The sequence below is a fragment of the Nilaparvata lugens genome, chromosome 7 (assembly GCF_014356525.2).
Source record: "Nilaparvata lugens isolate BPH chromosome 7, ASM1435652v1, whole genome shotgun sequence".
Classification (NCBI taxonomy): Eukaryota; Metazoa; Arthropoda; class Insecta; order Hemiptera; family Delphacidae; genus Nilaparvata; species Nilaparvata lugens.
Window position 1 is genome coordinate 30,397,182 of NC_052510.1, and position 25,763 is coordinate 30,422,944.

Consider the following 25,763-nt stretch of genomic DNA (forward strand, 5'->3'; position numbering starts at 1 on the left):
TTGTCAATAATTCAGAATCGCTAAACTAATAAGACTATACTAACGTGATAGCAACTGCAATCACAAGTAGTATTATTTAATAATAACGTGTGTGTGTGTGACAGTCATACATAATTGAATGAATAACAGTGATTCATGTTAACATTGAATAACATTGATTCATGTTAACATTGAATAACATTGATTCTTGCCAATGCTGACAGATTAGGAAAAGTCTAAATATAATTTGTTCACATAAAAGCAGATAAAGATGCATTACTCATATGAAGATAAGTATCACACCTGTATTGGAATTTCTATGATTTATTTATGACGTTTCGGCTTTGTATAAATTTGATTTGAGATTGGAATATGATGAGATTCAACCATTAAATAGATAATTGAATAACTCAAATTTAAAGTTATAAGAGTGCGTATTAAAAATAATGATCATGTTATTCAAATTCATGATATTGAAGTTGATTCTACAATCATTGGACACAAAAAATATCCACAATAAATACATACTCAAATTATAAAAAGGCTCTTATATACTTCTTTCCTATTAACGAATTAATTTCCGGGGATTATTCGACAGAATGCAGATCAGTAGATGATCAAAGCCAATCGCTTACTTTTCGTTTCAAATGTCTAAGATCCAGTTGCAAAAAGTCTGTTAACTTTTAATCCCGATTAAATGTCACGTGAACCAATCAGAGAAGCCTTATTCTTAGGAAACAAACCTCCTAAGATTGGTTCTCATGTAATTTAATAATGATTTAAATTCAAAAGGTTTTTTATGCAACCGGGCCTAAAAATGTAATAGCAGCTAATTCTCTTTCACTGATTCTTTCTTCCATGGTATACAGGATGTCCATACAGGAGGATAAGAGTCCATTCATAATAATGAGTATAACATTTTTTGTAGCTAATTTTCAGTTTTTTTTGACAAGGAATCAATTTTAGTCACATAAATATTAAAGTGGGATCATTTCAATAAGAACTTTCATAAATCTAAATTGAATCAATCCAATCAAGTTGACTACCATGATATGATTTCATTTAAAGTCTAATTTTGATGAGATTATTTACATGTATAACATCTGAAAAAAGAAATCAGAACTGTAATGATTGATTCAAATTGATAGAGTTCTGATCATTAGTATAATCTAATGTAAATGGAAATTATAGTAAGATTCACATCAATTGTTTGATGCTATTAATGAGGAATGCTGCAAGCTTCAAGTGTTCATATTCACTTCAAACCATTTTGCATACTCCAATTTTGTAAACAAACCTATTGCTAAGTCAATCAATGTTTGATTAATGGAAAAAGCGCCTTAGGCCTACTACTATTGAAGACATCCTTACATTTGGGAAGGCAAAGTCAGCTATTTGGCCGTTTAAATAAAGAATCCCTTAGTTTTCTCATGTTAATTTTGGCATCATTTTTGCATACAGATTCCGCAACGGCCACTTCTGACGTTTAAAAAATATACTCCACCTATCATACTGAATAATCCAAATTTCATCGAAATTGTTGGAGCAGTTTTAGAAATCTGTTGGATATACAGATAAAAGTAGTCTTGATAGAATAGGACTAATTAATAGAAAGCAACATCCGTCGTAAAAATTTGTTTCATGAAACACTGAGGTTTAATATCTATACTTCCGAGAATACCTCTGATTAAAGCAGCACTGCTCAATCAAATTATTTCTTAATAAGTTCTAAGTTCTTCGACTCAATGCTCACCTAATAAAGTGACAGAACTCCAATCTTGTTTAGAAACCATCCTCAACTTACTGCCAACCTGACAAAATTAGACTGTTAATTAATTTAGTTGCCAATTCTAACCGTAGCAACTGTTTCGAAAAGGTACTCTCTCTAGATTTATAGTTCTATTAACATATTATGGTGTGAACATTTTAATTTTAATCAAGAGATTGGAAGAAGAATAATACACATGCTAAAAGACAAACTTCAAACCCATAAAAACTCCACTTCAAGTTAAAATATCGATGAAAGATTTCTTAGGGAGCACCTAGCACCTATAAGAAAGTTATAAGTTTCTCAGAAATCGTGAGTGAGTGAGTGAGTGAGTGAGTGAGTGAGTGAGTCATTCAGTCAGTGAGATATGAATTTTATAAGAATAGAATTACAAGTAAAATGCATAAATGCAAAAAAATGGGATTAAATAGATCATAATTGAGCTGTAGAGCAACAGTTGCGATACAATTTGATTAATAAAACATAGTAGGCTTTCTATGTTGAAAGCCTACTATTTGTAGGCTTACTACCTTTTGTCACATTTTGGAGTTCCACTGTAATTTCGGATGTGCTCATTTTATACTAAACCCAACCATTGGTCAATTATATTTATTATCTTTTACTGGTTAATTTTCAAAAAGTCATTTATTCCACGAGGTGATTATTGTCAAAGTGTGTTTAATTTAAGAAATAAACATTTCTCTCATCCGTTGTACTGATGAGAAAACAGTTTGAAAAATAAAAATGATGTTTCTAATATGCATACCCAAACATTTGCTACTCTATTGCATCCATATGCGTAAAACTACACAGATATTAAACGGAAAAAAATGCTTTGGTTAATAAATGTATCACTTGGTCAGTAGCTATGTTATCGAATTTTCCTTCCGAACTTATGAAAAAGAAACAAAATTTCTATTATGCAACCCAATACAATATCTTAGAATAATGAAGATTACATATACAATGATAACAAAGCCTACATTTCCTAGCGGAGGAGAGCTGTAACTTACATTTGATTCAATGGCAAGAGCATTCATTTGGACAACTGCAGTTTCATGAATTATTGCTTCACATTCATCAGAAAAAACATCTTGTCCACAATCATCACAAGGTTTTTCTTCTTTAGCCTACAAAATTTCGAAATGACTAAATTATTTGCAACATTGTAGGTCTAGGCTACTGCTAACTGCTGAATAGTATCATCGAGTTGATAATTGAATCTAGGAATTGATATCAACATTTTGATTCCAGCATATGATAATATTTGTGGCGCACAGACATCACAGAATACAGAATAGAAAAAATGCTTTATTATTCAATTTAGTACAATACAATATCTTCAAACACACATTTACGGCTTGATTAATGAATCGCCAGCCGGAAAGTTGGGGAAAACCAACAATAGCATTCTTCTTACAGTCAAACATAAATCGTAGAAAAAGCATAGAACAATAAATCTTAATTATCTATAGATCAAATTACATTAATTCCGCAAAAAAGCTAATATTAATCGAATAATTTTCATCAAAATGCTTTTCCATATTATCCATGAAGAGCAAACCTAATGCAATTAGAGAAGAACTCTGAGAAAGGAGTACAAATAAAAGGAAATTAAATTATTAGAGGAAATATTTATCTCGAATAAATAAATGATAGATGATGAACATTTTCATAAAATAAGCTACCTCACTGAACTTTGCCCGGCTCCTAACTTGAGCCTTCTTCTCTAATATTTGTCACATTCTGACAGACATTATCGCTTAACAATAAATTGTTTACCCGTAATGCTATCTTCTCCTTATATTTTACACTGTTAAACTTATTTTAAGACAATTTAGGCAAACATTTAACAGTAAACACTGATAGTCGTCATTGCTTGACTTGTTACCCTCATATAATACAGCCTCGATTGGAGAAAAATGATCAGAAAAAGACTGAAAAACTACCTTAAAATCTACTACATAATAATTACAATAATCTACGTTAATCACTACAATATCATTTACTGATTACTCATTGCTCCTCCACCTCTAGATCACTTTCTACTCTTCGATTCAGTGTAATATGTATGCCATCTCTGAGCAGAGCACATATCCACCCTCTCACGCCTCTATTCACACTTGCATGTTTTGCAACATTAGTTTTACTAATCAACCTACTATTATACACATTTTGGCTCAACTTACTTGATATTCTCTGTTCTCTACAAATTCGGACTTTTTATCTCCTATTACCAAAAATCTGGTGTGGTACACTCACATAACTTTCCTTGCACATTGAACTGTAAGCCTCATTCTCAAACGAGAATAATTTAGGGGAATAACATAATGACGATTGGCGATAACATATTTATTTGGAACTACGATCAGACTTCTGTATATGTGTGTATATAATTGTTTTCAGAGTACTTTTTCCTTTGTGTAAGATGTGAAATTTGATTACTTTTTCTAAAGTCGTCAAAACAGCTGTTCTACAGATGAAATATCTCGACTATGTGTTCTTTTTATAAACTGTTCTACCTACCTACCGCATGCACAAGAAGGAGGTTACAAAGTCCATTTCTCTAGGATGGGGTGGACCCCCCATTAGTTTCTCAGGAAGGAGACTCATGCCAGTTGATAGAGCTGATAAATAACTATACAGGGTATGAATTTGAAAAAAAAGACATTTCTGAGAAAATCGAGAAAAACATGGTTTTTTAGTAATCATCCGCCATTTTTCTTGAGAATATTACGTAATTCCTGCAATTTTCCCAGAAATGAGACTTGTGTCAGTTGATAGGGCTTATAAATAGCTATCCATGATATAAATTTGATGAAAATCGTTAGAGCCGTTTTCGAGAAAACCGTGAAAAACATGTTTTTTTAGTAATTATCCGCCATTTTTTCCGCCATCTTGAATTGAATTTTATTGAATTTCTTATTGTCGGATCCTCATGGTATAAGGATCTTAAGTTTAGAATTTCAGGTCAATCAGTTGATTACGAATGGAGTTATCGTGTTCACAGACACACACACACACATACACACACACAGACCCAAAAATCATGCTTTTGGACTCAGGGGACCTTGAAACGTATGAAAAACTTGAAATTAGGGTACCTTAATTTTTATTACTTTCCTTGCCCTATTAGGTAAGGAAAGTATTGCTTTCCAAAAAATTAAGGTACCCTAATTTCAAGTTTTCAGGTCCCCTGAGTCCAAAAAAGTGGTTTTTGGGTATTGGTCTGTATGTATGTGTGTGTGTGTGTGTGTGTGTGTGTGTGTGTGTGTGTGTGTGTGTGTGTGTGTGTGTGTGTGTCTGTGAACACGATAACTTCATTCCTAATCAACTGATTGACCTGAAATTTTAAACTTAAGGTCCTTATACCATGAGGACCCGACAATAAGAAATTCAATAAAATTGAATTCAAAATGGCGGAAAAATGGCGGATAATTACTAAAAAACCATGTTTTTCACTGTTTTCTCGAAAACGGTTCTAACGATTTTCTTCAAATTTATACCATGGATAGCTATTTATAAGCCCTATCAACTGACATGAGTCTCATTTCTGGGAAAATTGCAGGAGCTCCGTAATATTCTTAAGAAAAATGGCGGATAATTATTAGAAAACCATGTTTTTCACAATTTTCTCAAAAATGACTTGACCGATTTTTTTCAAATTCATACCCTGTATAGTTATTTATCAGCTCTATCAACTGGCATGAGTCTTCTTTCTGGGAAACTAATAGGGGGTCCACCCCATCCTTGAGAAATGGACTTTGTAACCTCCTTCTCGTGCATGAGGTAGGTAGGTAGAGCAGTTCATAAAAAGAACAAATAGTCGAGATATTTCATCTGTAGAACAGCTGTTTTGACGACTTTTAAAAAAATCATTGAATTTCACAATTTACACAAAGGAAAAAGTACTCTGAAAACAATTATATACACACATATACAGAAGTCTGATCGTAGTTTCAAATATGTTGCCGCCAATCGTCATTATGTTATTCCCCTAAATTATTCTCGTTTAAGAACGGGGCTTACAGTTCAATGAGCAAGGAAAGTTGTGCTAGTGTACCACACCAGATTTTTTTGGAAAGCAATACTTTCCTTACCTATAGTAATAGGGCAAGGAAAGTAAAAAACCTCATCTGAGTTTTGCAACAGTATATATTGTTCATTTCATAAATTCACTTTCCCAGCTATTTTATTTTTATTTACAATGCAAATGACACTAATGTAATAACATTGGCAGATAAAATAATTAGGTAGTCCTTGTGCTATTTTTCTTTCAAATTTATAGGTAACAAAAGTCCAAGAAAAGGTTAGAATTTCACACGTACAATTTGTATAAACTTTTAGTCCAAAATAAAAATTAAAACTAAAATTTTGAATTTAGATGGCTTGAATTAATAAATTGATTAGAAATATTTAAAAAATTATAAATATTTAATAAAATGTAATAAAATATTTAAAAAATTATAGTTAATATGCACAAGCAACAAGTTCAAAATGAAATTTGAAATAATGAAATTCATTTCTTTTTACAGAAGCATAGGAAATTACAATTTAAAAAAACAGGAGCTAAGTTGACGAAACTAACCAGTATTCGTGGTCAACTTGGAAAAAAATAAACAACAGTACTTTACAAAATATAACTTGACTAAAGAAAATAAAACCATTTATCTTTGAGTCCAGTATTATTTTTTAAAAAACTCGCATTCCGTGACGTCTGCAAACCAATTGAAAGTGAACAAAAACATAATTATTATGAATAAAAACAGACTAATTATTGAATTTTAAAACAACTACTTTCTTGTTGCCAATATTCCTAAAGTATAACTTCTCTTTAAAAGCTGAGTTCTTATTAATACCTAGTAACATATCCCCACTAGCACGACCGTAGTGAGATGTTTTTTCCGCATAACACCAGACCAGTTCAAAATTAATGAGATGATCACCTACCCACTCTATATCTTCTTGCACAATGTGAGTTTCGGAAATGAAAATAATCACAGTCTTTTATAAAATTAATACAATCAAAGTTTCTCACCTTGCCTTTTAATGCACACACATTATAATAGAGTAATTTTAGGTAATGATCTGATCGTCTCACAAACACAGACTGCTTAATCCGCACCTGGATCGGCCGTCGAGTAGTGGCAATTTGCTAGTTTATCGGGCTTCACTAGACTCGAGATGCAGCTTCCCTCACCCACATAAAATCCCAAAGATTTCAGTTTCTCTTCGCCATCCTCCGCTCCAGCCATCAGCCTCATAGGCTTATCATCTGAGAATTTGAAGCGAATTCCTTCAATTTTCAAAAAGTCAAATCCACGTTTTATAGTTATATTCGGCTTTTGTTTTAAAAGTTCTTTTTCCAATTCTTTAAATATTTCTTTTTCGCAAAATATCTTTTGAGCATAAACCCCATCAATGACGATTTTTTTACTATCAGACATTTTCTGACTGTTATTGAATTTCTTCACTCAACTATTTCACCAGGTGATCCTCTTGGCCGGTCTATGTTTGAAAATTCCGAACTATTAATGAGCAAAAAGGCTAGCACAGACACTGTTTATTTCGCGTTTGAACAGAGAGCACGATAAGGTATGATCGTTGGGCACCGCAGTCAAGCTCAGACTTCTCGAATGCCAACCATGGATCAGCTATAAATGCACTTGCTGTCGTTGCTCGTTGGGGGTTGGCTGCTGTCAAGGTCACCCGCGCTCCACTTCTTATCTGTGACTATGACTGCTGTTGCACGAGTGCAATAGAATGCAGGCGTTGGAAAAATGGCGCAAAAGGCTTATGCAATGTAGGCAGTTAGGCTTTCAACATTGCTACTGCTACGCCAACTACTTAAGAATTTTATTCTAATTAAGTTCATGAAGGTACTACAATCAATAAACACCTCACTCGAGCACACTTAATGAATCAAATTATAGCTCTACATACCGTATCTAATTATACAAAAACTTGCGGAGCACTACATTCGTTCAACCAACAGTATAGCACAGTGCTAACAGCCTCCCGCTCATAGACATTATAAGCTAGGCTCACTCTTAAACCTTTTTATTACGTAAATCCCTTTATTTCAAGGTTTGTTCTATTATCACTTTTAGAAAAATTATCCAAGTAATTGATAATACAATAACGTTATTTTAATTGCAAAAATGGTAATTTTAAACTGGCTACGCTGATTCTTGCACATAAATAATGGATGATGGAGCTTTAAACAAAACAATGAATCAAAAAAAAAATTCTTCTTGTAATATTATAACTAACATTGCTGTCTGTTAATTCTTTTAGCGACTGATTGAATTTCTTCTCAGTCTCAAACAAGATGTGTTTTCGAAATTTAATAATTCTTTACTTTGAAATAAAACTTTTTTATCTATTTTTCCAGATCAATCATTGGCTTCAGTAATTTTCAATTTGACTATTACAATAGCACTATTGTACTTTACAGTATTTATTGAAGTACTGTACTATAGTACTTTACAGTATTTATTGAAGTACTGTAAAGTACGCTACTTTATTTCTATTTTTCGTTGTAAATATTAAAACTGAGGTACGTGAATTTTATTTTTTATTAGCTATGTCAAACAAATACCCAACATTTATCCAATCCTTGATTTTTGGCACCAACTGTCCAAAACTAAAGGTTTAATTGATATCAAATAATAAATATTATTTCAACAACAGCCTGTATCGAAAAATGATCACTGATTCAATTTGAAAAAATACTGATAAGATCTACTGAAAATGCAATTTTAACTAATTAGCATACCTCATCAGAGCTATTCGCATTGACCACCTCCTCCATTTGTTTGTTGAGCTGCTCTCTGGCAGGGCCCTTCGCCTTCAAATCCACTGCCAACGCCTGATGACCGCCTATCAGTGCGTAGTCTTCAGCTGTCCATCCTGAAAAATAAAAATTATGCAATTGAAAATAACAAAAGCAGGGCAGCAGGGCAATAATATTTTTGACTATACTAGTGGGACTTCTAATTGTATCAAATTTGTCTCTGTCGTGTACAACGCAAACGAGTGAAAATAACGCAATTCACACGTACAATGCAACATTTTTTAATTTTTCTTTAGCTCTACAGTCCTGGGTGGGCTTTAGCTTACTCCACAACAAGCTTGTTCTTATTCATCCAGTGAACGTTACCAAACCCACTCAGTCTCTGTGCCTAAATAATTGTACAAACAATGAAATAGTGATGAGAAATTATAGAGGCAGTTATTTGAGTCGCTGTGAATCATAAACTTATAAATTATGAGGTAGGGCTACTTGACCCTAAATTTAACAGCCAACTGAAATTCACAAAAATTGGAAATAGCAATTTTATCAATAAGGCTATACAAACGGCAGAATGAGTGACTAATGAGTGTTGTAATGTACCACAAATAATCTGCCTATGAATGAATGGTCATCGCCTTCGAAGGCTTCAAGGTGTCTTCAAGTCTCATTAGAGCAACTAAGTTAACTTGCAGAGCTAAACCTGTTGAGGCTTCCATATGTTCATCCATCGTCTCCCTTTTGGCACCTTGTATGCCACCATTCTTTGATAGGAAAGCAATCATGCGACTACGCAATAAATGTTCACACTTCATTTCTCTGTAGCTCCTCATTGATTATTTGTGTGAGCAGTATTGTTTCTCATTCTTCCCTTATTTTCTCGATCCCAAGGCTGTTATACTATGGTTTCATTAAACAATCATAAGTAGTAGCCTATGATACTCAGTACTTCATACTTCTGATACAAGATAGCAACCAGGGGCGGCGCTCGGACACTGTCCTCCCTAAAATTTTGATTATTAGAAAGATTCAATAATCCATTTTGTTCCATATTTTCAAATTTTACTACTTTTTTTAATAGTAAAGAGTCAAGACAGATGGTATCAAACGTTTAAATTTGCCGCTGCCCCGTTAAGCTGAAACAATACGATCGATGTTTGTTTTAATTATTGAGACAAATCAAATTTCATTTATTGCCCAAATTTCATTTATTATATAAAATATTGTACAGGCACTGTCAATATTCATGAAAATCATACAACTAAACACTAAACATAAAAAATTATCACATCATTCTATTCTGTCCAACCTAATGCTAAAATACTCTTCTGAACTATAAAAACATTTCTTCAACAGAAACTTTTTAATTTTCTGTTTGTATTCCTTTTCATGCAATTCTCTAATATATAATGGTAGGTTTTTATGAAATCTGATTACCCATGCTTTAAAACTAGTAAGACTAGATCTATAATAGTAAAATTCATTTCGGAGGTTTAATCGATTCCGTGTGTAATGAGAGTGAACATAATTATGACTAGAAAATAAATGTGAGTTAGACCTCACAAACAACAAGCATTGGTATATAAAAATTCATGGTAAACTCGTAATTCCCAGGCTTGCAATGAGAGAGAAGTGGTCATTGCAAATAGTTCTAAATGCTCTTTTTCGAAATACAAAAAGGTTTAGAGAGTAACTGTAATTTGCCCACATTATAGCGACATATCCATAATAGACATTCAATATTTTAACTGATACTATTTCTCTTTATTTTTCAACATAAATCAAATCACTTTTTTATTTTAACTTCATCATAAATGACACTTTAAATTATATAACATTTTGTAGATTAATAAACTTATCCAACTAGAATTTAACAAAACAAAATGAATTTTGACACCTCTGGTAACTTTAGAGACAGTATAGTCTATATGAGATTTCCATTTCAAGTTGCTCTGGAAGAAAATAGCTAAAAGAAATAAATAGTGAGAAAAATTCATATTATTATATGAATTTGGGCCACCGGCCTTTTCGCGGACTTCCAACATAAAACTTGAAATAAAAATTTTAATATTTAAAAAAATTTCCATAAAATTTTCAGTGCAACCGTAGTACCGTAGTAAACGGTTCCGTGTGTTCAAGACTTACAAAGTATTGTAATCAATGTTATTTTTAGAAGTGAGTATTCTTATGTACCGTATATTTTATAATGTTATGTTCAAGTCTATGTAATTTCCTGTGAATCTATTGCTTTAAAATTTTGCATTGATTTGTAAATGGTGAGTGTATACTGAATAGAGAGACTTGATTGACTTCCTTAGTGACCACAAAAAGTGTTCCTGTGGTCATTATTTCTATCAAATTGAAAATAGGTAGTGTCGCACTTGATTTGTTGGCTAAATTTTACCGCGCGAGCGAACTCTGTATCTCAGCTATTTTTAGAGATATCGATTCAATTTTTTTTTACTTGAAAGAGGACAAAAAATTGAAACAGGGAAGCTCAAATTTAATTGAAAGATGTACATTTAAACATTAATTATGATTGTTTGAAAAACCAAAAATGCAGTCTGTGTTCGATCAAGGCGATTGCTGTATCGAAGTTATTATTGACGATATCAACTCAATTTTTTTATTTAATTGAAGAACAAGGAATAATTAAGCTTGTTAGTCTGAATTTACCTCAAAAATACATATTTTTATATTAGTCCAGTCACTATATACATTGGTGCATGCAATTTATATTGTAGTTCTGATTTTTTAATATATTATTCGGGTACACAAGAGAAGTCCAGAACCAATTTTCTTCATGCAAAATTTCCTTGTGCTAGATACAGAGTGGCCCAAAAACCTCGTATTTTCGGCTCATTTTCCAGTTTTCAGCTATATCTGCTAAATCTCGTAATCGGACAGAAAAATTTGCTCTCGCCTTTTTTTATAATATGAAATTCTGTATAAAATGAGATCATTCGGAACTCTTTATCTCCAATGAGTACTGAGTTATGATTTTTCAAAAATGAGTGATATTTGAAGAGAGAATCAATTTTTGATGAATCATTCATTCTTACTTTCCTTGCCCTATTACCATAGGTAAGGAAAGTATTGCTTTCCGAAAAAAATTAAGGTACCCCAATTTCTAAATTTCTATACGTTTCAAGGTCCTCTGAGTCCGAAAAAGTGGTTTTTGGGTATTGGTCTGTATGTGTGTGTGTGTGAGTGTGTGTGTGTGTGTGTGTGTGTGTGTGTGTGTGTGTGTGTGTGTGTGTGTGTGTGTGTGTGTATGAGTGTATGTGCGTCTGTGTATACGATACCTCATCTCCCAATTAACGGAATGACTTGAAATTTGGAACTCAAGGTCCTTACGCTATAAGTATCCGACACGAACAATTTCGATCAAATGCAATTCAGGATGGCGGCTAAAATGACAAAAATGTTGTCAAAAACAGGGTTTTTCGCGATTTTCTCGAAAACGGCTCCAACGATTTTGATCAAATTTATACCTAAAATAGTCATTGATAAGCTATATCAACTGTAACAAGTCCCATATCTGTAAAAATTTTAGGAGCTCCGCCCCATCTATGCAAAGTCCGATTTTAGATTTCCAATTATCAGGTCTCAGATATAATTTAAACGAAAAATTTCGAGTGGAAAAAATTGAACATGAAAATCTCTTCAATTGATGTCCAGTAACATTTTCACCTAAAATTGAAAATAAGCTTGAAATTTGAGAAAATGTAATTATTCAATTGCAAACTTTTGGCAACTCTTGATTCTATTATATTATCATTCACTATGAAGAGATAGCAGATCTTGTGAGTATCCAGCGTTATTGAACTGTCACCAGCTGGCTCAGATCTTTGACTTGAGATGCGCGTTTACACTAGCGTCAGGTGATCAATTTTCCTAACGGCAAGGAAAGTTGTGTGAGTGCGCCACACCTGATTTTTGATGAATAAGGTGCGTACAGACTTTCGCTCTGCTCCGCAACCGAACGTCACTCCAGCAGAGCGTTTGATGATCGACCGGGGAACAACAGTGGTTCGACCGGGGAACGCGAGAAGATCTAACATCTTCCGTAACGTTCATGATGGGTGCGACTGCCGAGCGGAGGCGGAGCTACTGCGGTACGATGGAGGAACGAGGACGGAACGAGGGAGGAGCGTGCTCGGTGCGGGTTGGATGCGCGAATATGTGTACGCAGCTTTAGGCTGACAATCATTATAGTGTACATGAGTTAGATCAGCTGTTCTAGTCTAGTTTTCTGTTTAAGGAGACCAATAGAAGATAGCTTTTTTAAGTTTGAAATTCTACGAAATGAGAGTAGAAATTTACACAGTTATTCGATTAGTTGTAGGAGTTAGGGAAGTTTAGATTAAGAGAATAAGGTTAGCCAATTTTTGGGCTAACGTTACTAACTATAGCACATCGTATCTCAACTATTTTTGAAAATATCGACTCAATCATTTTTTTAATGAAAGAGGGGAAAAATAGGTGTCGGTAGCTGAATAACAATTGTAATCAATAAAATTTAATATTATTATCAATAACAAATATTGAATTTTGCCTAACCTATGATGTTTTTACTAGTTATAGAGTTGTTGTTCTATGCTAAAAGTCACAAATAAGCATGCTAAACAGTTATCATTGATTTTTCTAATTGCTCGATGAGAAAGTTCCATTTTCCACTTTCATTCGGTATTCAATATTCAGAGTTCAATATTCATTCTAATATATTTTTTCACAAACTTCAATTTGAATTCTAATTCAATCTACAATTTTTCCCTATGATGGAATTTTTTTTGTGAAAATTGGTAACTCCAGTGGGTAGTAAAATTGTGAAGTCTCATTTAAGTATTGATGATTGAAGTTTATAGGAAATCTGAAAAATATAAAAAATTGCCGGTTTTTGTCTGAAAAATGTTGAGAATATTTTTACATGGAGCTAACCATTACTGCTGATTACATTTTCTCCTGTATCTAATGCTAATGATGAAAACTTACCTATCAAAGTTTGGTGTGATTTAACCAAACCTTAACTGATGAAGACTCCCCTAGTGATGAATAATTAACTGATGAATAATTTGAAATCTCCCCTAGTGACCACAGACTGCATTTTAGGTGTTTTCAAATTATCATATTCAATGTTCAAATTAAAATTATTTTATAAAATTTGGGCTTCCCAGCTTCAAATTTCTGTCCTCTTTTAAGTGAAAAAAATTAAGTCGATATCTCCAAAAATAGCTTAGATATATAGTTCGCTCGCGCGGTAAAATTTTGCCAAAAATTATATGCATTACAAGAGCACTAGTATTTCTATAATTGACCGAGCGAAGTGAGGTCTAAGATTCAAGTCGACGGTTTGGCATTTCTCTTGTTTAAATTTTTGCATGTTTAAATGTTTATATGTTGCGCATTTACGGCGAAACGCGGTTATAGATTTTCATGGAATTTGACAGGATGTTCCTTTTTTAATTGCGCGTCGACGTATATACAAGGTTTTTGGAAATTTTACAAGGATAATATAAAAAGAAAAAGGAGCCTCCTTCATACGCCAATATTAGAGTAAAAATCTGGTGTGGCGCACTCACACAACTTTCCTTGCCGTTATGAAAATTATCACCTAACGCTATTGTTCCCGCACATCTCAAGTCAACTATTCAAAGATCCAAGCCAGCTGGTGACAGGACAATAAGGCTGAAGACACACGAAGTTTGCTATCTCTTCTTAGTGAATGATTTAATAGAATCAACAGTTTGTCAACAGTTTGTAATTGAAATAATAACATTTTCTCGAATTTCGAGCTTATTTTCAATTTTAGGTGAAAATGTTACTGAACATTAATTAAAGAGATTTTTATGCTCAATATTTTGCACTTGGAATTTGTTGTTTAAATTGTATCTAAAACCTGTCAATTATGAATCTAAAATCAAACTTTGCATAGATGGGGCGGAGCTCCTGAAATTTTTACAGATATGAGACTTGTGGCAGTTGATAGAGCTTATCGATGACTATTTTAGGTATGAATTTGATCAAAATCGTTGGAGCCGTTTTCGAAAAAATCGCGAAAAACCCTGTTTTTGACAACATTTCCACCATTTTATCCGCCATCTTGAATTGAATCAGATCGAAATTGTTCGTGTCGGATCATTACATTGTAAGGACCTTGAGTTCCGAATTTCAAGTCATTCCATTGATTGGGAAATGAGATATCGTGTACACAGACGCACATACACTCATACACACACACACACACACACACACACACACACACACACACACACACACACACACACACACACACACACACACAGACCAATACCCAAAAACCACTTTTTTGGATTCAGGGGACCTTGAAACGTATAGAAAATTGGAAATTGGGGTAACTTAATTTTTTTTGGAAAGCAATACTTCCCTTACCTATGGTAATAGGGCAAGGAAAGTAAAAATCAGACTATAGAATTATTCACCATAAATCAGCTGACAAGTAATTACACAGATGTGTGGAGAAGCCAGTCTATTGCTGTATTTCCATAAGGTCTATATTAGTTTCAATCAGGTACTTGTGGATGACAATACTGCGTGAGGTCTACTGTTCACAGAACTACTAGTTTAAAATACAATATTTAAATCTTCCAAGTAGATTTCATTAACAGCAATGTCTTCTAATATTTAACCTAACCAACTTTTAATTAAAATAACATATAACAACCTTGCACAAATCAAAACTAATATCGGGGCACCGAGCTTTGCTCGTTATTCATTTATTGATAAACAGAACACAATCATTCAAAATGATTGGAGAAGGACAACAGGCACAGCTCAAAACTGTTTCTTCCCCGAATTTTGATTTATACACTATAAATGGTCCAAAAAGTAGGTTATGTTTCATACACTTGAATTCAGGTCCAATTTTCAGTCAAAATATTTAAAAACAGAAAAGTTCTAATTTAGATTGTTTACAAACCAAATTGAATAACAAAATAACACTCACTAATCACTTATAACTGTAAAATAATGATTAACTTTGAATATTATGATATACTCTAATTTAGAGTGATAAAAATCATCAGTGATTTCTGTTATCGACAACAACGAAATTATCATCTGTTCTATCAAGGATGAATTATCCTTTTAATGTCCTTCAGTGAGTTTTCCCAGGGGTGAGACCTAGTGCAATCGAATTTTTATATCATAAACCTACTATATTCCATTTTCGTGAAAATCATTAGAGCCGTTTTCGAGATCCGTTGAACATAAATAATCAGATATTAAAATATAAACAGACATACAGAAATTGCTCGCTTAATATAATAGGATAACCGCGATTAAATTATTTAGAGTAGATGGACAAATAATTGACTAGAAAACCTGGTATAACTATAACCTTTCTGATACTGGAAAGCGGCTATAATAGTGACTTAGTGACCGATGCCCGGTTGCAAAGTCGTTACATAAAATCAAACATAGCTATGTGAGACATAGATTGAAATCACTGACATAAATGGTTAGTCATTGCAGAGTCGTTTGCTGAAGCCCATTTACCTATATCTCGAATATTAGAATCACACACAAGCCACACTGCAGCTCTATTCACTTTTCCCGTACATTTTCGTACATGCTTCTATCCAACCAATGTCTTGGCATCGGGCAAAGTTTCATCGACATCACTGTGAACAGACCTAAAAGACCTCACATAAAATTGGTAAACAGCATGGCGGCTCTTGGCTTTTGGCGAGATTTCTCAACATATTTAGCGATTTGGAGTTATAAACAACTTTTAAAGCGTAGAAACACGGAAAATTCCAACTTAATGCTTTGACAATAATACTTACTTACTTTATGTGGCTCTACAGTCCTGGGTGGACTTTGGCCTCCTCTACATAATGCCTCCAAACTTCTCTCTCCTGGGCTCTTCGTCGCCAGTCTGCCACTCCTAGCACCCGAAGATCGCCCAGGACGTCATTCAGCCATCCCCCCCTTGGTCTTCCTCTTCTCTTTGTCCCCATCATCATCTCATCCATCATCTTCAATGGGACTCTCTCTTCACCCATCCTTGCCACATGACCCAGCCATTCTATACGTTTTGCCTTTATGGGCCGTACAATGTTTTCTTGCCCAATGGCTTCATCAATCTCACTATTATACCTGGCTCTCCAATTTCCATCATCCCATTTTGGTTCCCAAATCCTTCTGAACATTTTTCTTTCAAATGAGCTCAGTGCTCACTCTTCCTTGCTCAAAATTGTCCATGTCTCCGATCCGTATGTCACAACCGGCTTTATTAACGTCCTGTACATTTTTTCTTTTGTTTCACGCGAAATGAGTCTGCTCTTGAAAATTTTTTGGTTTGCATAATATGCAAGGTTGCCCATCATGATCCTGTCATATATTTCATTACTCGTTCTATTATCACCAGTTAGCATTACCCCAAGGTATTTGAACTTACTAACGCCTTCTATTTCACAACCATCTGATATTTTCAAGTTATTTACCTGTCTCCTCTGCTCATTTGCTGACATTCTCATGTACTTTGTTTTTTCAATGTTTATTTCCAGACCCACACTTCCAGCCTCATCCCTCACTGTACAGAAACGTTCTTTTAGATTCTCTTTATCTCTTTAACATCGTGCGCATAGGTCAGAACCTGACACATTCTATTTACTATTGTGCCTCTCAGTCCCAGCTTCCGAATTACTGTTTCCAACACCAGATTGAAGAGTGTAGCTGAAAGTGCGTCTCCTTGTCTAACACCGGTTGTAACATTAAACGTCCGACTCATCTTGGTACCGATTTTAACTTGAGCCGTTGTGCCATCCATTGTCAAGTTTATGAGATTGATCAACTTTCTAGGGATTCCGAACTCAAGAAGGATTCTCATCATGCTGCCTCTCTTAACACTATCAAAAGCTTGGCGAAAGTCTACAAACAGCATATGCAGATCTGTGTTAAACTCAAAACACTTCTCCATAATCTGCTTCATTGTAAAAGTCTGATCTGTTGTACCTCTCCCTTGCCTGAAGCCGCACTGATGATCGCCAATTATTTCTTCAGCATACACCCCTAGTCGCCTCAACACCAGGGCAGAAAAAAGTTTGTATGACGTGCAGAGTAGCGTAATACCTCTGTAATTATTACAATTCATTTTATCACCTTTTTTTAGCATGGGGCATATCACACCACTTGTCCACTCTTCAGGGATCTTCTCTTGCTCCCATATCCATGTTATCAATGTATGCAGAGCTCTCACTATCTTATTTCCACCAAATTTTATTAGCTCGGCAGGTATTGAATCTCCCCCAGGCGCTTTATTATTTTTAAATTTTTTTTATAATTTCTGCCACTTCTTCATAGCTTGGGGGAGGGATCAAGGGTTCTGCACTGGCATATGTCAATTGTTCTTTCTCATCATCCCCCTCTCGGTTCAAGACATCCCTAAAGTGCTCTGCCCATCTATCCATTATATCATTTTCTTCTCCTAGTACGTTTCCATCACGGCTTTTACAGGCTATTAAATTAGGCTGGAAACCTTTTTTCATTCTTTTGACTGCCTGATAAAATTTCCTGCTTTCATTTTGTTCATTCATTATTTCTATATTATTGATGAGCCTCTTCATATATTCTCTTTTCTTTCTCCTACATATTCTGTTGGCTGCTTTCCTACTCTCACAATACTTGGTGCGGTTTCTTCTTGTGTTTCTCTGGACCATCATTTTCCTATCCTCATTTTTCTTTTTTATGGCTTCCTCACACTCCTCATTATACCATTTATCATTTCTCCCTCTTCTCCTTTCACCAAGGCTTCCATTGGCAACATTATTGATTGTTTTCTTTAAATTATCCCACAGCTCTTGAACATCCTTTTCATCATCATCAACTTCATTCAGACCATCCGGTATTAGCCTTTCAAGCTCTGTTCTATACCCCTCTGCATAGTCATGATTTCTTAGCTTTTCTATGTCAATCACACGTCTCCTTGCACCACTTCCATTTTCCACTCTTGAAAGTCTCTCTCTTAATTTGGCTGAGACAAGAAAGTGGTCGGAGTCACAGTTCAGCCCTCTTCGAGATCTGACGTTTATTATTGATGAGGCATGCAACTGTTCTCAGAAAGTCCTCCTTACCAATCTGGGCATTCCAGTCTCCAAGCACTATCAGCAGATCATATCTGGGTACCATTCTCAACTCCTTTTCTAGCGCTTCATAATAGTTATTTGTGCAACTAGTGCGCAAAGTAACAGTTTGCTACACCGAAAGAAACGTTTACGCCCGAGCCGTAGGCGAGGGCGGAATGGGTTGTTGAGTGCAGCAGAGGAACTTTGCGCACGTATTTCACATTAAATTTTTCCTACAGTTAGCATTGAATATGAAAAGTGGGAAATTATGGGTAAAATTGCCTGAAATCCATCAAATGTTTTTCTGTGTAATTTTATTATTGATAAAAACCTTAATTTATTATAGCACTGTGCTGTCGCTGTCCTTGGTTATAATATATAATCAATAATTTGCTCGTTGTGCTTCGTTGCACCTCTGCTCACTATAGCAGCCACAGCAGTCACTTATACAGTAGGCTAATAATATTCCAGCAGTTGGTTAACTCTGATTTCCAATAGATCTTCTATCATTTACACACATGTTTATCATGCGGAGAATGCTGTTAGGTAGTGGGAATGATTTGTGAAGGAAAGAGGAATGGTCTACCGTTAGTGGCCAGCCTAACTGATACACATCGATAAAATACAAGAAATAGGGGAGACTACGCTTCACTGTATCATAGAACAACTCTTTTTGGGAAAGACAACATATATGGGCTTTAAATTTATTAGAAAGCGCCCAACTAATTTGAAAAATTGTGATGATGTCCATGTTTTTGAGAAGGAGTTGAAGTGTTCTATAACACGGTATAGTTTGTGTGTAGAGAGACTTTGTGTGATATTCTTCTCCTTTATTATGTTACCATATGAGTGTTATAACTTCTGACAATTCCAATATTCTGTTAACAGTCTCTAGGAAGCTATTGAAAACAAACAACCAATCAAATAACAAAGCTTAATACATGACGACCAATGTTTACAAGTGAGGAATAATGTTGTGTGTTTGGATGACTGACCGTTGGAGTCGCAGGCGTCTAGGGAAGCGCCATTCTCGAGCAGGAGTGCGCAGATCGCGGCGTGCCCGTAGCGCGCGGCAAGCATGAGCGGCGTTCGGTGTTCGCGATCGATTGCGTTCACATGTGCGCCTGCGCACAGCAACAGCGCCACCAGCTCACGGTGCTCGCCCTCTGTCGCCAGGTGCAGCGCCAATTCTCCAACCTCACAAAAAAAACACACAAACATTCTTTATTTTTGGGTTCTCGTAAGGTTTTCGTAAAGGGAGGTCGACGGTTGATGCAGTGAATCGAGTGGATGAGAAAATTGGATCAGTGTTTGAGGATGGTGAGACCCTGGCACTTACACTGTGTGATTTGAGCAGAACATTTGATTATGTTGACCATCACATACTAAATACATGAAGCTTCGCTATTATGGGGTAATGGACTCTGCTCTTGACATCTTGGAGTCATATCTGACTGGGAGGACACAGGTGGTGTCATTGGGTGGAGCTGTTTCATGTCCACTCCCTGTCAGGTTTGAGGTACCTCAGGGTTCAATTCTGGGGCCAATCCTGTTCATCGTGATGATCAACGACCTGGATAACAATGGTGCAACTCTCCTGTTTGCTGATGATCCATCATTGCTGTCATCTGGCATTCACCTTCAGCAGGTGTTGGAGAGGTCGGCGGAGCATCTGCGGTCATCAACCTCATGGTTCCTGGTAAATCGTTTCCAGCTAAATGAGAGCAAGACACAAAAAATCGTCTGCAGTTTGTCGCGAAATCTGCCTCATGATCAGGAACCTGTGAAGCTGCTGGGCTTTATGCTGGATTCAAAGCTCAGCTGGGCCAGCCACATCTAGCAAGTGACCAAGAGGCTGTCCTGAATCTGTTTCCTTTTGCTCAAACTGAGGGAACATGTGACGGAGGCATATCTGGTCATGGTGTATCGTGCACTTTTCCACTGCCATACCTCCTACGGTATACTCATGTTGGGTCATTCAGCCAAGGTTGTAGACATACTGAAGCTGCAAAAACGGGCCGCCAGGATCATTACTGGAAGCGAACATCTTGCTCATTGCAAGCCCATTTTTGCTAGACTGGGTATTCTAACTGTAATCAGCCACTTCCTCTTTCTCTGCCTCATGTACGTGAAGAAGAATAAACAGAATTTGTTGACTTGGACTGATGTGCATCACCACAACACCAGGTATCGATAGCTGTTTGACGTCCCCAGAGTGCGTCCAGACGTCCAGAGATTGCGGTTCAACAGGCTGCCGCCTGTAGGGGTGAAGTAGCAGTTGGGCGGGCCTCAGCGTGTTCTGTTCAGGCCGGCCATTTCCTCACAACCAGGGCCACTTATTACCATGTCCACGAATATGTCAATGATGACCTGTCTCAAATGTTATCAGGCTAAAGTGTCATTATGTTAAACTGATAATTTTTTCGATCTGAAATTGATCACTGCCATCTTGATCAATTTTGTGCTTTTTGTTATTTCTTTTTATTCATGACATGACGCCATCGATCCTAAAAGTGTGGGCAATGGATGAAGAAGAAGATATAAGGTAAAAGGTATTGACCTACAGTTAATCAACTTGATGAGAGTAAAACCTACAAGGTGTGTTACTGTGCTACACTGATGATAATAATAATTTTTCTAAATGCCAATGATTTGCATCCCAAATTTATTTACAAATACAGATATGAAATTCAATAATTGCTAAAAATTATTTCAATCACAATTATGATACCCCACTATGATGTGTTGGGGTGATCATAATATTCTTTAATTAAAACAAGATGCCAGTAGATGCAGCCAGCAGATTCGCCAGGGATGTATCTGCCGAACAGTTTCAAAGGTTATTGAGAGGTCTCTTATTAATACCCACTATACTCACTGCATACGTTTTCATGTTGGGGAGTAGCTTGATGAGCTGCTATGTTTCAGTTTTGTGTCTACCTTGATAAGGCTTAGACCCCGGCCATCATGGAAGCTACGCGCTACTCGCTACAACTGGCAACATCTCCAATATTACAAGCAGGCAACGAATCTTTGATGTAGCGCCTCATTACTTAGCATGCTAAACGCGCTCGACTGGCCACGGTAGGTACGCGTTGAGGCTAGAGACGAGTTTCGTCCACAAGTCTGTCGCTCATGCGGTTTATGTTGCAGCTCTGGAGCTATCTTTTTTCTGAGTCGCGAGCGTCAGCCGATGACTCATCACAATTTCAGAATTGCTAACTCACGTAAAAATAAAGATAGAAAGATTCTGATTTCGGATTTGGATTCAGTCCCCCCAAATTCTTTAGAGCATAAGTACCATTTTTCAAAATACTCAAAAACCAGGGAGTTACGACTTGTTTAAATATAGCTTAGGATTATTGTATGATTATCTATGCTTAATTATAATTATTCATGTATTTTAATTGATTATAATAACTATAATTATCCATATTGTATAATTATCAATAATTACCATTATTGTATAATAGTAAAAACGAACAGGTGACTTAATGTACTGTAGTAAATATAATATAGTTTATCAGTGTGGGGAATAAGGTGCAATATATATTTCGATTTTAATGTAATATTTTCAAATGAACTAGTGATGACTTGTGAAAGCCATGTTCAATTATTAATCTATTGATGGATGATGCAATTCTCTGCCTTGTGTATCAGTGAATAAAATCAATGTGAATGAACCTACAGAGACCTTACAGTTGCTATAACATTATCTCTATAATCACCATAATCGTATCGCCATCAAGTACTCAAAACACACTTCTAATACAACCCCTCATTTTTTTCAATTGTTATTATTATTTGAAATCTTGCTATATAGTATGCTTGTATAATTTCATTATAATTATTGTTTTTGTCAAAACGGAAAAGTTGCATGAAACATCATTGCATGAATTATTCTATTATTCAGTTCGTATTGTTAAAACCCACATAGAAGCTAATTTATTCTTTATTCAAGGAATCAATCATTCAATGCATCATCAAAATGATGTAGTGTAAATTACGAGTAGTTATCATATACGGATATACCACATTCAATTGCACCAGTTGCTTGCATTAGCTTATACAATAGGTATCGTATTTCCTTTTCATATATTCTATTCAATTGGCAAGACTGAATACACGAGACGGGAAGGTGTTATTGAACTTCATATTTCTCGGAATGATCACGGTTGGTGGTCTAATTGAGTGTTCACTGTTCAATAGTGCTCAACAAAAACGTCATGTCGGAGCCAAAAATTCGCAAAATCAGTGATAATTATGTAAGTGAGCTACTTATAAGTGAAGTTCAAATCAGACCGGCATTATGGAACAGCCAAGATGACGGGTATAAGAACGCGAACATTACTAAGAAATTGTGGACTGAAGTAGGAGCTATTATCGATTCATCTGGTAAGGTAATATACAACTATTCTCAATATTCAATATGTTACTGAAGTGAAATATATGAATAAAAATTTTTATCTGAGTACCCTTATAAATTACTTTTCACTACATGTTTCGGCTACTAATGCCATTTTCCAGTGAAAATTATAAGTGAGTAATAAGGGTACTCAGATAAATATGTTTATTCATATTAAAAGTAGCCCTAAATAAAAAATACAATAAAAGATATGACTTGTTAATAAAAATAAACGGTCCATTCAACAATCACTTACAAAAATTTTGTGAATTCAAGTATTTCTACTTGAAAGTTTTCAACATGTGTTAAATTTACCAGTTTAAAGTTGAATATATCTTCAACGAAATATCCACCAATACTTTATACTTTATAGTGAAAATGTAAAATATTATAGTATATCTAGATTCTCAGTGAGAATCAAGATTCTATCAACAGCGTCTGTGTCCATTGTCTTGCAGAGTAACGACTGACATAAGCTACAGGTCAAGTGAGGCTCGCATCATGACAGTCTAGATAGCGCGCGCATAAACCAGTTTTTTCTCGGGAGTAGATGATCGCCTGTAGCGGTCCCTATTGTGCGCCAGGCTTTAATCTTCGTGTCCTAGGAGGGTTTTCACCCAAATTATGAATTTGACTAAATAAATGTTTATACACTGTCAAATGCAACAAGTAATAGGCTAATACAATTAATAAAAAAGTGCAACAAATGCACCTGAATATATGCTTTTGAGTAGATTACTCATGAAGACAAACTCACATTGTTGGACATGTTGACGTTAGCACCTTTAACAAGAAGCAGCGAGCTGATGTTGAGAAAACCCAGTTTGGAAGACAAATGGAGACCAGTGTTGCCATTCTTGTCCACAATGTTTACATCTGCACCTTGCTCCAGTAACGTATGAATACATTCCTTATTGCCACATTCTACAGCCTATAACAAAAATTCATGAACAATAGTCCAGTTACTAAGAGGTTTGGTTACCATATTTTACGTTACTTCTGTCAGAGTTTTTAGATAAGGAGGGATGATAATAGATATAATGTTGTATTCATTCTATAGACAGAAACTACAAGTTACAGTATGTCTTAAAAATTTTAACTAACATAGGCTCCCAGTTGTTTTCAAGTTAAACTTCAAAAAGTTGTTTAATTATAATTACATATTAAATTTAACAGAAATTAATACAAATGCGTGATTTGTAGTACTTTACCTTCAAAAAAGGTGTCATTCCATCAGAATCTCTCAAATTGAGCTGAGCTTCGGCACCCAGCAAGAAAAATGCAACATTGGCATGTCCCTGTGCAACAGCAAAATGCAATGCTGTTCTGTTAGAATGATCTACTGAATTGACATCAGCTTTCTTCAGTTGCATTTTGACTTTATCCAGATTTCCTTGCCATGCGGCCTTATGCAATTTTGTCATATTTTTATCCTTTCCATTCAAATCTACCTGATAGCCATAGCCAGATTGTAAACCAAGAATATGCTCATCTTCACTTTGTACTTTCTGCCCAGAAGGATTAGTTATCTCTACACATATTGGAGAATTGACAAATTTATGATCCCTCCTATCATCTCGTCGTCCTTTAACAAAGTTAATAACACGTTTCATTGTTTTTAATAACTACACACTAAGAAAACACAAGTGAGAATATCACTGACAACATTGAGAGTTTTCAATGAACAGGAAAAATCAATAGGTTAGATATTCTAACCCTACAAATAGTTGTGAATCTAGAGACCAATCATTGAAAATAACTATTTTATAATGTGTTTCAACAACATAAACTGATAATGCTTAGCTGAATATGGCATTAGTTTAAAAATCAAATATTTTAAATTAGTTTAAAATAAGTTGTACAAAAATAACAAATTTGAAGCAAACAGTAGACGCAGAAGACGTTTACATGCAGTCGTGCACTGCCTCTGCAACTCTCTAGTTATTAATAATGTTGAAACTGATAAAATATTTCCGTTTTAGTTTATTTGATATTTTGTTTTTTAACAGTCTAAAGATACACTACCCCTAGTTATAGTTGATGACAATCTATTTTAGTAGGTAAAGAGTTGCCGGAATTCCGGCAGCCGTGTTGTATTGAGTATTGTTTGTACACAAAATATGGTGGTTAAAAAATTCTACAGACGAAAGCTTTGACAGCTTTTACACCTACTCGAAGCTGTTTGCTTACGGGTTCTCTGGTGGCCAAAATTAGAAACACTCAAATATGTGGACAAACTTGTTTTTTTCCTGAACATTACATTATAGGCAACTATACATTAGCATTATGTTATTGTTATAATGGAAACGGGATTCAAATGAATAAAATTGTAATTTGATATGATATTCCACTTTTGAGTAAAGGAAAGAATCTCTCAAAAAGCAATTAGGTATGTTTTAGATATGGGATTTTGTAAAGAAATAACAATCGATTACAAGGTAATAATTTATATATAAAAGCGAAATGGCACTCACTGACTGACTGACTCACTCACTCGCATAACTAAAAATCTACCAGACCAAAAACGTTCAAATTTGGTAGGTATGTTCAGTTGGCCCTTTAGAGGCGCACTAAGAAATCTTTTGGCAATATTTTAACTCTAAGGGTTTAAAGTTCGTCTTTTAGCATGTATATTCTTCTTCTTCCAATCTCTTAATTATAATTGAAATTTCCATATCATATGTTACTATAGAACTATAATCTAGATGGAGT

General features: G+C 35.0%; 1 protein-coding gene across 4 annotated transcripts in view; it reads right to left on the reverse strand.

Moving 5' to 3' along the window:
• Positions 1 to 25,033, reverse strand: part of LOC111046376 — a 104,858-nt gene extending 79,825 nt beyond the window's left edge. Inside the window, exons 1-5 of one of the 4 annotated variants that reach the window (XM_039432505.1) lie at positions 24,263 to 25,033; positions 23,809 to 23,982; positions 19,642 to 19,843; positions 8,526 to 8,659; positions 2,761 to 2,877 (exon numbers count right to left, since the gene is read on the reverse strand). In XM_039432505.1, coding sequence (XP_039288439.1) covers positions 2,761 to 2,877; positions 8,526 to 8,659; positions 19,642 to 19,843; positions 23,809 to 23,982; positions 24,263 to 24,664 — 1,029 coding nt within the window. In that variant the 5' untranslated portion in view covers positions 24,665 to 25,033. Of the gene's footprint in view, positions 1 to 2,760; positions 2,878 to 8,525; positions 8,660 to 19,641; positions 19,844 to 23,808; positions 23,983 to 24,262 lie in introns of those variants that run through there. The other 3 variants (XM_039432510.1, XM_039432506.1, XM_039432507.1) reach the window with 3 other exon arrangements.
• Between the last annotated feature and the right edge of the window lie 730 nt (positions 25,034 to 25,763).